This window comes from Limulus polyphemus, unplaced genomic scaffold (assembly GCF_000517525.1).
Source record: "Limulus polyphemus unplaced genomic scaffold, Limulus_polyphemus-2.1.2 Scaffold6303, whole genome shotgun sequence".
NCBI lineage: Eukaryota > Metazoa > Arthropoda > Merostomata > Xiphosura > Limulidae > Limulus > Limulus polyphemus.
The window spans coordinates 36,379-50,976 of record NW_013671913.1 but is presented as its reverse complement, the minus strand read 5'-3'; the positions used below and the strand labels follow the sequence as shown (position 1 = coordinate 50,976).

General features: G+C 33.0%; 1 protein-coding gene across 1 annotated transcript; it reads left to right on the top strand.

Annotated features, from left to right (window-relative positions):
- Positions 1–584: 584 nt before the first annotated feature.
- Positions 585–12,455, top strand: LOC111089454. The gene is made up of 4 exons (XM_022401991.1): positions 585–788; positions 3,628–3,727; positions 7,147–7,222; positions 11,267–12,455. The coding sequence occupies exons 1-4, from the start codon at positions 621–623 to the stop codon at positions 11,289–11,291; spliced, it is 369 nt and encodes a 122-aa protein (XP_022257699.1). The 5' UTR covers positions 585–620; the 3' UTR covers positions 11,292–12,455.
- Positions 12,456–14,598: the final 2,143 nt, after the last annotated feature.

Here is a 14,598-nt window from a genome sequence, read left to right as displayed (position 1 = left end):
TACATGTCACCTTCACGGCTACTTTAATCAAATAGAAGGATTGATGCTACCTTTATAACACTTCCACAGCTGAAAGTGCAAAAAGTGTTCAGCAGCATATCGCTCAGATCTGTTTTAATCAGCAACCCGGAACCACGAAACCAACCCGAATTCCAAGACTTATGTGTCGTCTCCAAAGAGCTCAATAAGGTACAAGAAGAACCCTGGACCTTTCAAGATGATATTTCTTGTTGTTTTCACGATAAAATAGCTTCTTATCAACAGTATAACAAAAGTTAATCTGACATTTATGTTATACAATTACCAAAGTTACGAATGTAGTAAATATAAGGTGATTATAAATATGATAAATGTTATGTGTGTTACATAATTACAAAATAAGAAACCTGAGGCTTTTGGAAGTTAAACCAAGTACTGTTGGAAGAGAAACCGATTACTTTCGGAAGGTAGCCCCTATTACTTATGGAAAGGGACATCAAACACGTTCAAAATTTCGGTTTTTTTTAGAACTCAGGTTTATTAAGTTTCATGTTTTCAAGTATTTTTTTCTGTACAAATTCAGTGTTTTCTCATTTCAGAAAGTGGCTGGCTTCATCGTTTTTGTATCATCCTTTGTTTTAATGAGTTTTCCTACAACTCAATACGGAGGGAAACCGATGTGGACCATATGGATCATTTTATATTACTTTCTAGCTTCCGGAATATGGCCGATTTTACCCGTTATGACAGCTCAAATCTTCGGAAGAAACCATAGCAGTACTATCTACGGAATGGCCATTGGAATACCGGTAAGCTTTATTAGGTTTTGTGGTATCATCTCTTGGAAATAGTGATAGGATATTTTGACGTTAAATAGAATGTGAAGAAAATAACGTTATCATATTTGGGTGATATTGTACTTTAATGAGATTTCCGCTATGTATATATTCCGGTAACAATAAGTATCAAACAACCACGAGGTTTTGAATATTTAATTTGAATGTACAATTGCACATTATTACAATGTTTGTATTTACAATAAACGATATTTCACATCAACAGTACAAATGTATAGAATGACACTGTTCGGATCGCCATTAGAGAAGTATAGTATATATATACGACAATGCTCGTGTCAGGAATATAATACATATTATAACAATATTCGTATTGGCAATGCAAATACTCAGTATGGCAGCGTTTTGTATCGGTAATGGAAATATACAATATTGCATTATTCGTATCAACAATAATGTAAAAATTGCAGTTACAGTGTTCGTATTGCTTTTGATAGTACGCTTGCCTGTTTATCTAAGCACAAAGCTGTACAATGGGCTATCTACGCTGTGCCCACCGCTGGGAGTAAACTCAGATTTTTAGCGTGATAAGTCCTAAAGCTTACCTTAGAGCCTCCCACCCTCGATGGGACTGAATTCACCCTTCATATTTTACACTAACAAAATCTTTATTTGTCTCTTTCTCACTTATGGTCATACTGTCTGGCTTTCTGCTCCGTCCAATTTTCACCATCAACTACAAGTTCCGGAACGTCATGCTGTAAGACTCGTCTTCCACTTCAAACTACCTTGTCCTACACAAGATTATATGACCTTCTCATTCATCTCCAAGACCTTAGCATTAGGTATGTTCAACGATGTTTTCCCAATCAAAATGTCATATTTTCTACATCTGCTCTCCATTCCTGACTGACCACCTCGGAAAGTCCCAGTATATCACTTATGCAACTCTCTGTCATCTTGCCTCTTCCTGATGATTCCGATTATAAAGACTCTCCCCATCCGAGTATACCCAGTTACATTTATCCTGAGGGATGATGATTTTATTCCTTGACCATTTATGTCACTCATTGCTGTTGGACTACTTTTTCCAGTTCTCACTCTTTAACAATGACACATCCTTGTATCCAAAAAACTTTTCCATCATTTACAGCTCCAAATAATTTTCTTCAGGTCTTCTTTCCTTTTACTTATATCTTTCATGCTTGCGTTTTCATCTAGCTCTTGATCGAAGATAAGTCATAATACTTTATGGCTCAACAGCTTCTAGAGTTGGAATGAAAAAAATCTTGCTACACTCTTTCAAGCAGCATTGATGAACCGTGAATTCGGCGAAACTAGTCTGCTACAGCGGGAGTAGCGATTTAAAGAATAGATTAGGTTTTACGTAATCTTTTATTCACTGAAACTCGTGTTTTGATGAGGGAAATAAATTTATAGACAAATAACCAGTTTGTCTGCTGAATAATAATGAATAATTATTCGTAACGGTATGTCACATATTTTCTAAACACCTACTGTTGTTTAGGTTCTTTACGGTCAGTAAAGGATTTTACAGAAAACCAAACAAATATTATTGATGTTACATTATAAATGTTGTTTGTGTTGAATTGGTCAAGTTTTAAATGCTCGAAAAAGCAGGATAATCTAAACAGTTTCAGAGTGTTAACGAAAAAAACCACAGATAGAAAACTAAGTAATGTATAAACAGTTAGTAACGTGTGATGAAGGTTAACGAAAATAAATGAATTCAACAATTACACTTTTACACATATTCCAAAAACCTTTTTAAGCGTTATTAAATAAACTAGTCTCTATAATAAACCAACTTTCTTATATTAATCTGAGGTTCTGTGATCCGTGCCTCGTTACTGCAAAAAACAACAACAAATAGAGCTCTGTACGCTTGGAACCGTAAGTATGTTATAAGAGTGGCAGTCAAATCCTACCATTCTATGAGAGCAGTTCACGAGTTGGCGGTGGGTGGTGGTGACTAGCTGCCTTCCCCCTTGTCTATCACTTCAAAAATTCGGACGGCTAGCGCAGATATAGCTTCAGCATCTTTATGAGAAATTCAACAAATTAACAAACCTATAATAATTTAAATCGTTTCTCAACAATAAGCAAATACTTTTATATTGGATTAATACACTTTTATTCGGTAATTACCTCCATACAATAAACAAGCACTTCTGTATTGAGTTAAACTTTTTTCCCATAAATATCATTGTACAATAAAAAAACACCTCTTTATTAATTTAAAAGGCTTCTAATTAGTAAGCACCTCTATTTAATGATCAGACACTTCAGTTCTAGTTTTAAACCCTTTTTTACAAAAAACATTTACATGCAAGTTCCAAAAGTTTCTTTAAAAATTTCTGTTTTCTTGCCAAATAATTACTGATTCAATCCCAATGCCACAGCGACAAGTCTGCAGCCTTATAACGCTAAAAACCTGGTTTAGATATCCGTGGAGGTCACAGCATAGATATCTCATTGTGTAGCTTTGTACTTAACTTAAAACAAACAAAACTAAATGATTCTTGGCTTTGGTCAGTTGGCTTAAAACCGTGAAAGTTGACTACATCAGTTTTTATATTTAAATTAATTCTAATTATTTGCAAAAGAAGATTCCAGCAAGGAAAAATGTCTGTGTACTACTGTAAAAATCGAGATATACATGTAGGACATATAGTAAATTATTTAAAAAATTAACTTTAATAAATGTACATATATATATATATATATTACGTGAGTTAATTATTTTACTATAATAGTTTTGACATAGTTTAATAAAAAAAAACTTATGTACGATTAATAAAACTAATAATAATAATAATTTTCGTCTCAGATGACGCTAAACATTCTGGGTACTTTGGTCATTGCTAAACTTCATGATCATTTTGGATGGTACGGAGCATGTGGTTTTATAGGCGGCTTGGGGTTTTTAAGTAAGTAGTCTTTAATATCAGATCTTGTATAGTTCTTATAACAACTGATTTTATATGGAATTTGGGACATTTAAGTAATTAGTCCTTAATATCAAATCTTGTATAGTTCTTATAACAATTGATTTTATATGCAACTTGGGACATTTAAGTAATTAGTCTTTAATATCAAATCTTGTATAGTTCTTATAACAACTGATTTTATATGCAACTTGGGACATTTAAGTAATTAGTCCTTAATATCAATTCTTGTATAGTTCTTATAATCATTGATTTTATATGCAACTTGGAACATTTAAGTAATTAGTCTTTAATATCAAATCTTGTATAGTTCTTATAACGATTGATTTTATATGCAACTTGGGACATTTAAGTAAGTAGTCTTTAATGCCAAATCTTGTATAGTTCTTATAATCATTGATTTTATATGCAACTTGGGACATTTAAGTAATTAGTCTTTAATATCAAATCTTCTATAGTTCTTTTAACTATTGATTTTATAGACGATTCGGGACGTCTAAGTAAGTAGTCTTTAATGCCAAATCTTCTACAGTTCTTTTAAAAAATGATTTTATAGACGATTTGGGACGTTTGAATAAGCAGTATTTAATGCCTTCTTTTGTATAGCTATTTAACCACGTGGTTTTATAGGTAGTTTGAGATTTTCAAGTGATCTTTAATATGAAATTTTGTGTAGTTATTTTACCCATGTAGGTTTTTCAATGGATTTGAGAGTTTTAATATATCTTACGCAATTTCGTTCTTTTATGCACGTGGTTTTGTAGATGGCTTGAAAGTTTTACTAATTACTCTAAAGTACCACTTTTTTGTACTTACATTATTTCAAGCACAAAATTGAAAACCTTTTTTGGCTAAAATATGGGATAAAAACTCGCCAAAAATTAAAATTAAGCTAATTGAAACAAGTGTTAAAATCAATTACATTTAATTTAAATTGATAAAAATTGTAAGTTATATGAAGAAATTTAATTTGATAAAATAAAACATGTTAAACTTAAAATTTTAACATTGGATAAAAAAGCTTGATGTAAAGAATGGTTTTATACTCAAAAACTTCAAATACTAATATTAATTCTGTTCAGTGACAGTTTACATAAAGTCCTGTTGCCTCAAGTTTAACGTTTAATAGCTGAGGTTCAATAGATCGATATTACGCGCCCGCCATTCTAATTCGAGAACGAAGCTCTTAACCCTTTAAGCCTATAATTTTTAACTCGTTCTGCCGGAATTATTTTCATGGTTTCCTAATAACCATACCTTATAAAATATACATTTTCTTAATTTTGTTTTTCCCTTTAGCATCAGGGGTATCCAGACGAAGCATTGTTGAGTAAATAGCCTCAAACCTCTTCCTTTTAAATATTTGATGATAGAAGGGTGTGTAGAGCGATTGGTGGGTATCGAAGTAGTCTCGACTGCTAGGTAGTTTGTCGATGCCCATTGATGTTGTAATCGCAAGGAACTTCAGCAGCTCATATGGGTAAAGAGAGTCCAGCTCAAATACCTCGACCGTCTCTCAGGAGGCGTTTTCTTTGCAACTTGTGCTTTGGCTACTTGTTGATAGCAATGACGAAAGTATTACTTATATGTTAGTAAAGAGAGCTCTGAAACAGTCGAGAGGCGTTGAGTTATCATTGACTTCAGCATATATACCAGGATCACATGTCCAGGACTTGACATTAATATTAATAAACAATTTATCATAAATATCAATAAATCAACAATAATGGAACCAGGAAAAAGAACCAGAAAGACAAAACGTAATTCCAAAGAAACCAAAACAAATACAGTATTTAAACAATACCTTTCAATATCGAGTGACAAACAGCCAAAACTATATCCTTCAATTACACACACACACACTCGCTCTTAGTGAAACTTCTGGTAGGGTATCTATTCACAGAGTAGGTCACGAGAATACAACCTCATGTGATCATAAATTTACATATTCTTCTGCTAGATTAATAGTATCTGTACGTCACCGTTAAGAAAGATGGTATAAGTTTTATCATACACACATATTTATTTACTCAAAATACAAATTATTATGTAGAAGGTGAATTCGAATTTTAATGCAACAAAAGTTCATAGATAAACTAAACGATAGAAGGAAATAATAAATGAATGATAAACACAACCATAATCATAAAAAATAGAATTTGCTAACTCACAAACGAAGTAGTTTTCATCAAAGAAGTTTGAGTGTAATGTCTTTTTAAAAGTATTTTTCATGTAATGCAGGGATTTTATGATTCTGATACTCATGGAATCGAATGCTATTTATACATATAAATACATGTTAAAACATCTGCACAAATTTTATGCAAATAATATCAGAATTGAGTATTATCTTGGGTTATCTTTTCTATATAAATCTATTATATCAAGAGGCACTTTATTGGCCAATCCAGGTAAAAAAAAAAAACAATTTAGAAAAGTACAGTATCAAAAACCATAGAAAAACCCCATGAGAAATAACAAAGCTCATCATTATCGTGGACTCTTACATAGAACGCTAGAAACCGAGTTTCGATACCCGTGGGGCACATCACTGATGGCCTATTGTGTAGCTTTGTGTTTAGCTTCAAACAAACAATCAAAACTTACTTACACATACAAGTGAATCAGATATACCAAGCATACGCTGAAAATAATGTTTGCATTAGAAATCCACTGGTTGGAAGTAGGGAACAAACTAGATTTTGTTAGGTTTAGGATCAAGGTAGTCCAGTTTATATACTTAATTAAATAAACGCTTCAACTACAGTCCACAATACACATTTAAGGTTAAAGCCGAATCCTGCATATTATAGCCTATGAAAAGGAAGGTAGAAAACTGTCAGGTTTGGATTAGTATTACACCAAAATAAAATACAAAAATATGTGATATCAGTTCAGAAACGCAATACGTGGAAAAGAGTGGCCAAGTTATAACATAAACAAAATCAAAAATGCATCAAAGTTTTGATATCACAATGAAATGCTAAGCTCGGTTTGGTTTGTCTAACTAGGCCTTGTGTTCTTTTTAATTCGAGTTAAAATTATCTATATTGAACAGCTGGTCTAGTAAGACAATCCAAAACATTGCTTGGTATTTCATTGTAATACCACAACCTTGAAGTTTTTTTTTTGGTTTTGTTTATTTTCTAACTTGGCTACCTCATTAACGTATTATGTGTAGTGCATCAGAACGTTTCCCTGTATAAATGTATTTATCCTTGAACGTGATGTGTAGTGCATCAGAACGTTTCCCTGTATAAATGTATTTATCCTTGAACGTGATGTGTAGTGCATCAGAACTTTTCCCTGTTTAAATGTATTTATCATTAAACGTGAATGATGTATCTTCATATACTTCAAACTAGTTTTGAAAATAACCGTGTTTGTTTTACTCTCAACAGGCTTTCTTCTAATACTGCTTTTTCCTGGAGATCCATTAGCACAAAGGAGAATGTATGTGGAGGAAAAGAATAAGAGGTAATATTGTACATGTATCATATCAGAAGAATATGCCTATCTGTATTTAATGTTGTCTACAACAGTTATATTCCTACAATTAACTTACCAAATTTAAACTTTTTAGGTTCGTGTATAAATGAAAGCTTTGTATATAGTGATGTCCCCCGGTGGGAAAGCGGTAAGTCTTCGGAGTTCAGGGGTTTGCTTCCCCTCAGTGAACACAGCAGATAGCCCGATGTGGCTTTGCTATAAGAAAATACAGACATATATGTTGACAAGAAATACAGTTGGTTTCGATAAGTCAGCATTATGTGATTTTTAATACAACTGGTGTAGACAAATCAACATTGTGTGATTTTTAGAACAGTTAGTTCGATAAATCAGCATTATGTGACTTTGAGAACAGTATATGTCGGTAATTTACATTATATGACTATTAGAGTTGCTGACTAAAGAGCATATATTCAAACCAGTGTTTAATCACAGTTTACCACTTTATTATAAAGATCATGTTTACTTTAAAACGACCTTAATTTTGTACTGTAGTCAAATTATTCGATTGCTCAATAATTAGCATTTCATAATCTTCTCGTCCCATGCATCACAACATCCCTGCATTTTTAATTCTAATGTTGCTGAGCTTTAACACATTGATGAGAGATATTTTCGTGTTTAATTTAATATGAAAAAAATAAAATAAAATATGAGCATCTGCTAAAAGATTTATTTGCTCTAGTAATCTGAGCACTATAGTTAGCTGATTTTTAGGATTTTTCTATAAAGTTTTTTTTTTTATTTGAAGTTAAGATTAAAGCTGCACAAGAGGCCATTTGTGCTCTGCCTACCGCGGATATCGAAACCCGGTTTCTAGTGTTGTAAGTCCGTAAACATACTGTTGTGCCACTAGGGTGCTTTTATAAAGGAATTTACAAGCTTATGATAAGCATTGAATAATAAAAGTATTTGTATTTAACCCTAAAATAGTGAATCGATTGAGTAGAAACTTCAACGTATTGGCGATAACACATATATATAAAATACACTAGACTAACTTATCATATAAAACTATTGCTGGGGGCCTTTCAACTTGGACCTTCATTTGCACCTTAAAAAATAGTTTTCAACATATTCATGACATGCAGGACACTCTGTACATTTGTTTAGTAATTCCTGCGATTTTTTCTTAGAGTTTGATCAATCACATCTGAATCTCACAATCACTGAACGATCTAAGACGAGGAAAGTGGTTATACTGAGAAGAACAAAGTATTTTATACCTACTATTTCTTCTGTTTCGCAGTCTTATCGTTCTCTTTTAATTAATTCTAAGTTTTTGGGGCGACCTCTCATTCTGAGCGCATTTAATTCAACGTGAACCCCATTGTGACTGCGTTTATAATTTTATTCGATTCATAAAAACATCAAATCTTCCAGCTTTGTAGTTGTAACTAACGCTCGAATAAACAAAATTTTCGTATACTCTCCCACTATATATTGACTAATTTAGCATTGAAAACACGTATTTTATTATTATTATTAATGGCTTTTACCAAAGTCTTGATGCAGAAAGGGGGAATAACTTTCAATGAAGATTTCTCTGCAAGAAGTGAACCTATGAGCACAAAAATCATATTCTTCGCAAGCTATAATACTGAATTATGAAAGGCTTTATCTGTGCGTTTTGAAGTTGTCATAGAAAACGTTATCGCGTTAAGTACATAAATAAATGGACTAGCTGTGGTCTTTGGTTAGCATGCTGGTGTGCAAATATGAAAATTCAAGATTCGATTCCTGCATGCCACTGAACATGCTCAGCACTTTCATGTGTAGGTAAAGTGTAAAAAAGGATAGTCAATTTCGCTAATCAATTAAGATTATACGTGTAGCCGTCGGTAGCTCAGCGATAAGCTTGAGAGCTTACGACGCTAAAATTAAAGGTTCGATCACTATGGCAGGTGTAACAGAGATGGCTCGTTGTGCAGCTTTGCGCTTAACAACAACAAATAAATTATTAATAGAGGCGGCGAGTGTTGCCTTCCTTCAGGCCAGAATTAAGGCAGCCCATGCTTTGCATAAGATGCCGTTCGGGTTTAAAATGTTAAATACTGTAAATAGATGGATTTAAAGAGGTCAAAGTGATTTTGTTTTGTTTGTTTTAAAGAAAAGCCACAGTGGGCTATATGTATTTTCCACCACGGGGAATCGAACTCCGGATTTTAGCGTTCTAAGCCCTTAAACTTACCGCTGTCCCACCGAGGAACAGTTCAGATAAGAAAAGACTACGCTGGAAAAACAGAAAAATAGTAGTTAGGAGGAAACCTTGTTTGTTTGTTAGCTGAACTTAGTGCAAAGCTACTAGAGGGCCATCTGTACTAGCCGACCATAATTTTGAAGTGACATTTGAAGTGACAGTCTATATAGAAGGCAGCTAGTCAACACCACCCACCGCCAACTCTTTACCGACTACTTTTGTCTAAATTGATTTTAATAATATTGCAATCTCTATTAGTTTGGGTCTAAAACAATCGCTATTATCAAAACTAATGACAAAGTTTAAACGAAAAGGATCACTGATCCATTAGTGCCATGTTAAACATCCACGTACAAGTAAGTAAATTTCAGAATAATTAAAATCCACGACAAAAAACAAACAAACATATTCAAAACACATGATGTATTAGCTTTTAAGTGCACAGTTTTTCCATAATCATGAGTTGTCCGACACAAGTCATAGTAAATGTATATTTATACAGTAGTTAACCCAGCAGCTTTCTATAATAAGTATAGGTATGTGGCAAAAGAGATACTTGGCTGCAATAACTACTCATTCAACACATTAAAAAAGGAACTTTCAACCTGAGCGAAACATATTACTTGCAAATGGGCTTAACGGACAGATAAGAGGAAGACAACAGATTAACCCAACTACTTCGAACCGGATAACGGAACTGACTGGCACTTTTATATCACGCCTCACGTCTCGAACCCAGGACCCTTCAATCCAAAGCTCGATACGCAAACCACTAGCCAAGCCTGACTACACTTAAAAAGAATAGAATTGAAAAGTCCATGAATCATGTTTTCTAAACTTTTGTCTATATGAATATCTATATTTTCATTCTGGTGTTCCTAAGATCAGCTAAACCTTGCATAACCGTAAAACTCATGAGGAATTTTAGAACTTTTGCTATAAAATAAACAGTGCACATGTTTCTCTCAACAAACAACCGTTGAACTGAAGAGGACACGTGAACGTGTCGAAAACTGTATTCAAAACAATTTTGTCCATTGCGAAATTGTGGATCAAAATATGTAGTTGTTGTTGTTTGTAATTAAGCACAAAGCTGCACAATGGGCTATCTGTGCTCTGCCTACCACGGGTATCGAAACCCGGATTCTAGCGTTGTAAGTCCGCAGACATACCGCTGTGCCACTGGGGAGCCAAAATATGTAGAAAAGTAATACTGGTTATTCAACCATGTTTACATCCTTTTTTGTGTTGTCTATCCCTAACCCTTAAGGATCTTTGATCTGGCCCCTTTGTTTACGTCTAGCATGAGGCATCTTTCAGCTTGAAAGTCTTAAATTATTTTGCCTGAATCGTAGATAAACTATTAATCCTAACATCTGAGGTTGATTGTACACAATTAGTGGTTATTTTGGTCATTACAATATACTGCAAACATAAAAAGCAGTAGAATGCCTTTCAGGTGTCCCTCGATAGGACAGCGGCAAGTTTACGAATTGAAAACGCTAAAATCTGGGATTCAGTTCCCCGCGATGGACACAGCATATAGCTCAGTGTGGCTTTGCTCTTTGAGACCAAGAAGCTTTCAGGCTTTTGTATTTTACTTCATTTTGTATTGTGCTGTATGATGTTCATTTAAAACTTGGAGATACAGTTTTAGTAAATAATTATTTCTTATAGTACTTTTTAAAATAAGAAAAGGTTTATAATGTTTTGAATGTCACCGTGTATTTTTCAGTCACTATTAAGCTAAATATTGTGTAAATCAACAAGCTAAGAAACGAAATTTTTCATTCTAATTCTTTTTACTCTAGATCGGAGCAGAAGGTTCCGGAATAATCGTTATCAGACTGGTGGAATATACAGCCATAAGTTTCGTGTGTTTCTTACGAGTTAGTAAAGTAGTAGATGTTATATTAGAAAAAATGAATATTTTTTATCAAAATTTTTGGAATTAAATAATTAAATTTAAAATCCATTTGTCATTAAAGCATTGCCAATAGATTGTTTGTATGAAAAATATGACTGATAAACTGTCGAGTATGCGTGACGATTAGGCATGGATGAAAAAAATAATATTCTTTAAAATGTACTTTGTCTAAATTCAATTGAAATGTTCATAATATAACTCAACAATTAGATTCTGATTTCATCTCTTGCCAACACCAAGATGTCCACGAAGGTCAAACTCACCTTTGGCTACTCAATAACTCTATGAACCATTATCACCATAACACTACAGTAATTACGTTATTACAGTTTAAAAAGTTAATTTTAATTTGTACATACTCGAAGGTATAAAACATTAGACGTTATCATGTCAACATGGTTAATTGTAAACTTTTTCTGTATTCCAAAGTATTATATGAAACCATAAATAAAGTTATCGAACAATACGTGTATTTATAAAAAAAGAGGGAATCTTCAATAGCCGTGGCTGTAATCAGATCTTAGATCGATCAAAAGATAGCGCAATGAGATGAAAGTTTGTACTTGAAAAAACAAAACAAAAAAAAACAGAGCCATTCTATGAGCCGTTGTGCCGCAGCTAAAAAAAGTCTGTACTTTAGAAAGAAGCAACTTCTGTTTGTAAATAATGTTAGCATCAGATTTGCCTCAGTCAGTCAACAACAGTGTTTAATCTTGGCATCAGATGACACATCATCGAAAATGGAGGAAGGAATTCAAGGACAGCAATCTGAAGCACCGTTTCAATTAACTCTTGTGCTTTAGTATATACATATATATACGAACATTCTCGAAATTTACTCAATTACTCAATATTGGGAAATTTATACTAATATCACACAAAAAGAACACGCTCTACACGTTACGGTAGACAACATGATCTACTATCATCAGGAAACATAAACGAATCTCGTTCTTCATCTTCTGAAGATCATGGATCATGTTGTCTACAGAAACACGTAGAGCGTGTCTTGTTTTAAATAGAGTTATTGTGAAATTGGAAACGTTGGTGTTGTGATGGTTATTGAAAGTATGTACAAGTGATGTCAATAAAATGTGTTTAAGAAAAATCGGCTTTGAAATAAACATTTCTGGTTCCTGCATGAACAACATACCAAGTAGTATAAATAATACGTCCTTAGAATGAGGCATTGAAGAGTTGAAAGATGTAGAGTGTATTTGAGACTGTGCTTTTAATTTTCTTTGTTTGTGATTTTACACAGTTGTCCAGGAAGAATTTTATAATAAATTAGTTTCTTAAAAGTAACATCCAGTTCAATTATATATTTCAAACGTTTCAGTTGTGAATAAGAAGTGTGCTTAAGTTGCATAAGGATTTATTAAAAGGAAAGTAAAGAAACTCAATATTTCTTGAAATTTGAAATATTATAGATATGTACATTAATTCTATATACGATGAGAGTAAACATAATTATTGAATGTTTTCTTCTATGCAACTAGATATAGAAATGCATGCGATGAAAAACGTGAAACTGTGGAACTGACATAAACACACAGAAATTCTACATATATTTTAGACTTTAAATAAATCAAGCAATAGTGCGGTTGTGACTTTTGCTGACTGTCTAAATGTTATGATGAACTAAATCAACTCTGAATGTTATAAGTACATGATGGGTTAACACTATCAGGTCTTGTAAACCGGTTCCTCCGGTTTCTATACCTCGCTCTATCGGAAATACTTTTAACTAATAGGATAAGTCCGACCTCCTCAGTCCACTCCGATCGCGTGTTCCTATTGCATTTCAGGTCTAGCTGCGTTCGAACCCATGATGGTGAGTTTGCGCATTATTTCGTATTTTATGGAAAAAGAAACTCTTTTCAGCAGTCTTTATTAACTTTTAAATATGAACATTGATATGTAATGTAGTAAAGCTTTTGAAAGCTGTACGACCATGTTTCGGTTTAAAATTATACTAATTTTCAGCACATGAAGCGACTCAGTTGAGTTCGGTTGTTGCACTTAAACGACACAGCATGTCTCATCTTGTTACAAACTAACAAATCACAGAAAATTTCATGATTTCAATTAAACGATGTTGTTGTTATTTTCTCAAAAACGTGGCGATAAATGCTTTCACCACACTTTTTTGTACTCACTCAGTCTATATTAATAAGAGGGAAAAAACACTCCAAAAGTTTAAACTACGTTTAAGAATGATTTTGTCACTAAGAGATATCCACGAATCACTAGTTTCGTCACTAGTGCGCTGTTCATGAAACACTATCTTGTCATAATATTGTAACGTTAATGAATTCCCTGGTTGTGAAACATTTCCTTGTTTTGACATCATACCGTTAGTGAATGTACAGGTTGTGAAACATTGTCTTGTTATAATATGATAACTTTAGTTAATTTACTGGTTGTGAAACATTGCCTTGTTTTAATATGATGACGTTAGTAAAAGACAGGTTGTGAAACATTGTCTTGTTATAATATGATAACTTTAGTTAATTTACTGGTTGTGAAACATTGCCTTGTTTTAATATGATAACGTTAGTAAAAGACAGGTTGTGAAACATTGTCTTGTTATAATATGATAACTTTAGTTAATTTACTGGTTGTGAAACATTGCCTTGTTTTAATATGAGAACGTTAGTAAAGGACAGGTTGTGAAACATTGTCTTGTTATAATATGATAACTTTAGTTAATTTACTGGTTGTGACACATTGCCTTGTTTTAATATGATAACGTTAGTAAAGGACAGGTTGTGAAACATTGTCTTGTTATAATATGATAACTTTAGTTAATTTACTGGTTGTGAAACATTGCCTTGTTTTAATATGATAACGTTAGTAAAGGACAGGTTGTGAAACATTGTCTTGTTATAATATGATAACTTTAGTTAATTTACTGGTTGTGACACATTGCCTTGTTTTGACATCATACCGTTAGTGAATGTACAGGTTGTGTAACATTACCTTGTTTTTATATGATAATGTTAAGATATAGACGAAGTTATAACTTTCCTCCAATCTTTCATGTTCTAATTCAGTGAAAAGTATTCTTGATGTTTGTGAGCAATGAACGCTAAAATGTGCTGAAATACATTATTTCAATGAGGTAGCTTATTGCTTTCATTTCTAAAGAAAGTGACAATTTTTCTAAATAATGTGTACACTGAGTGGTCACAAGTAAATAGACACCTAATTTTT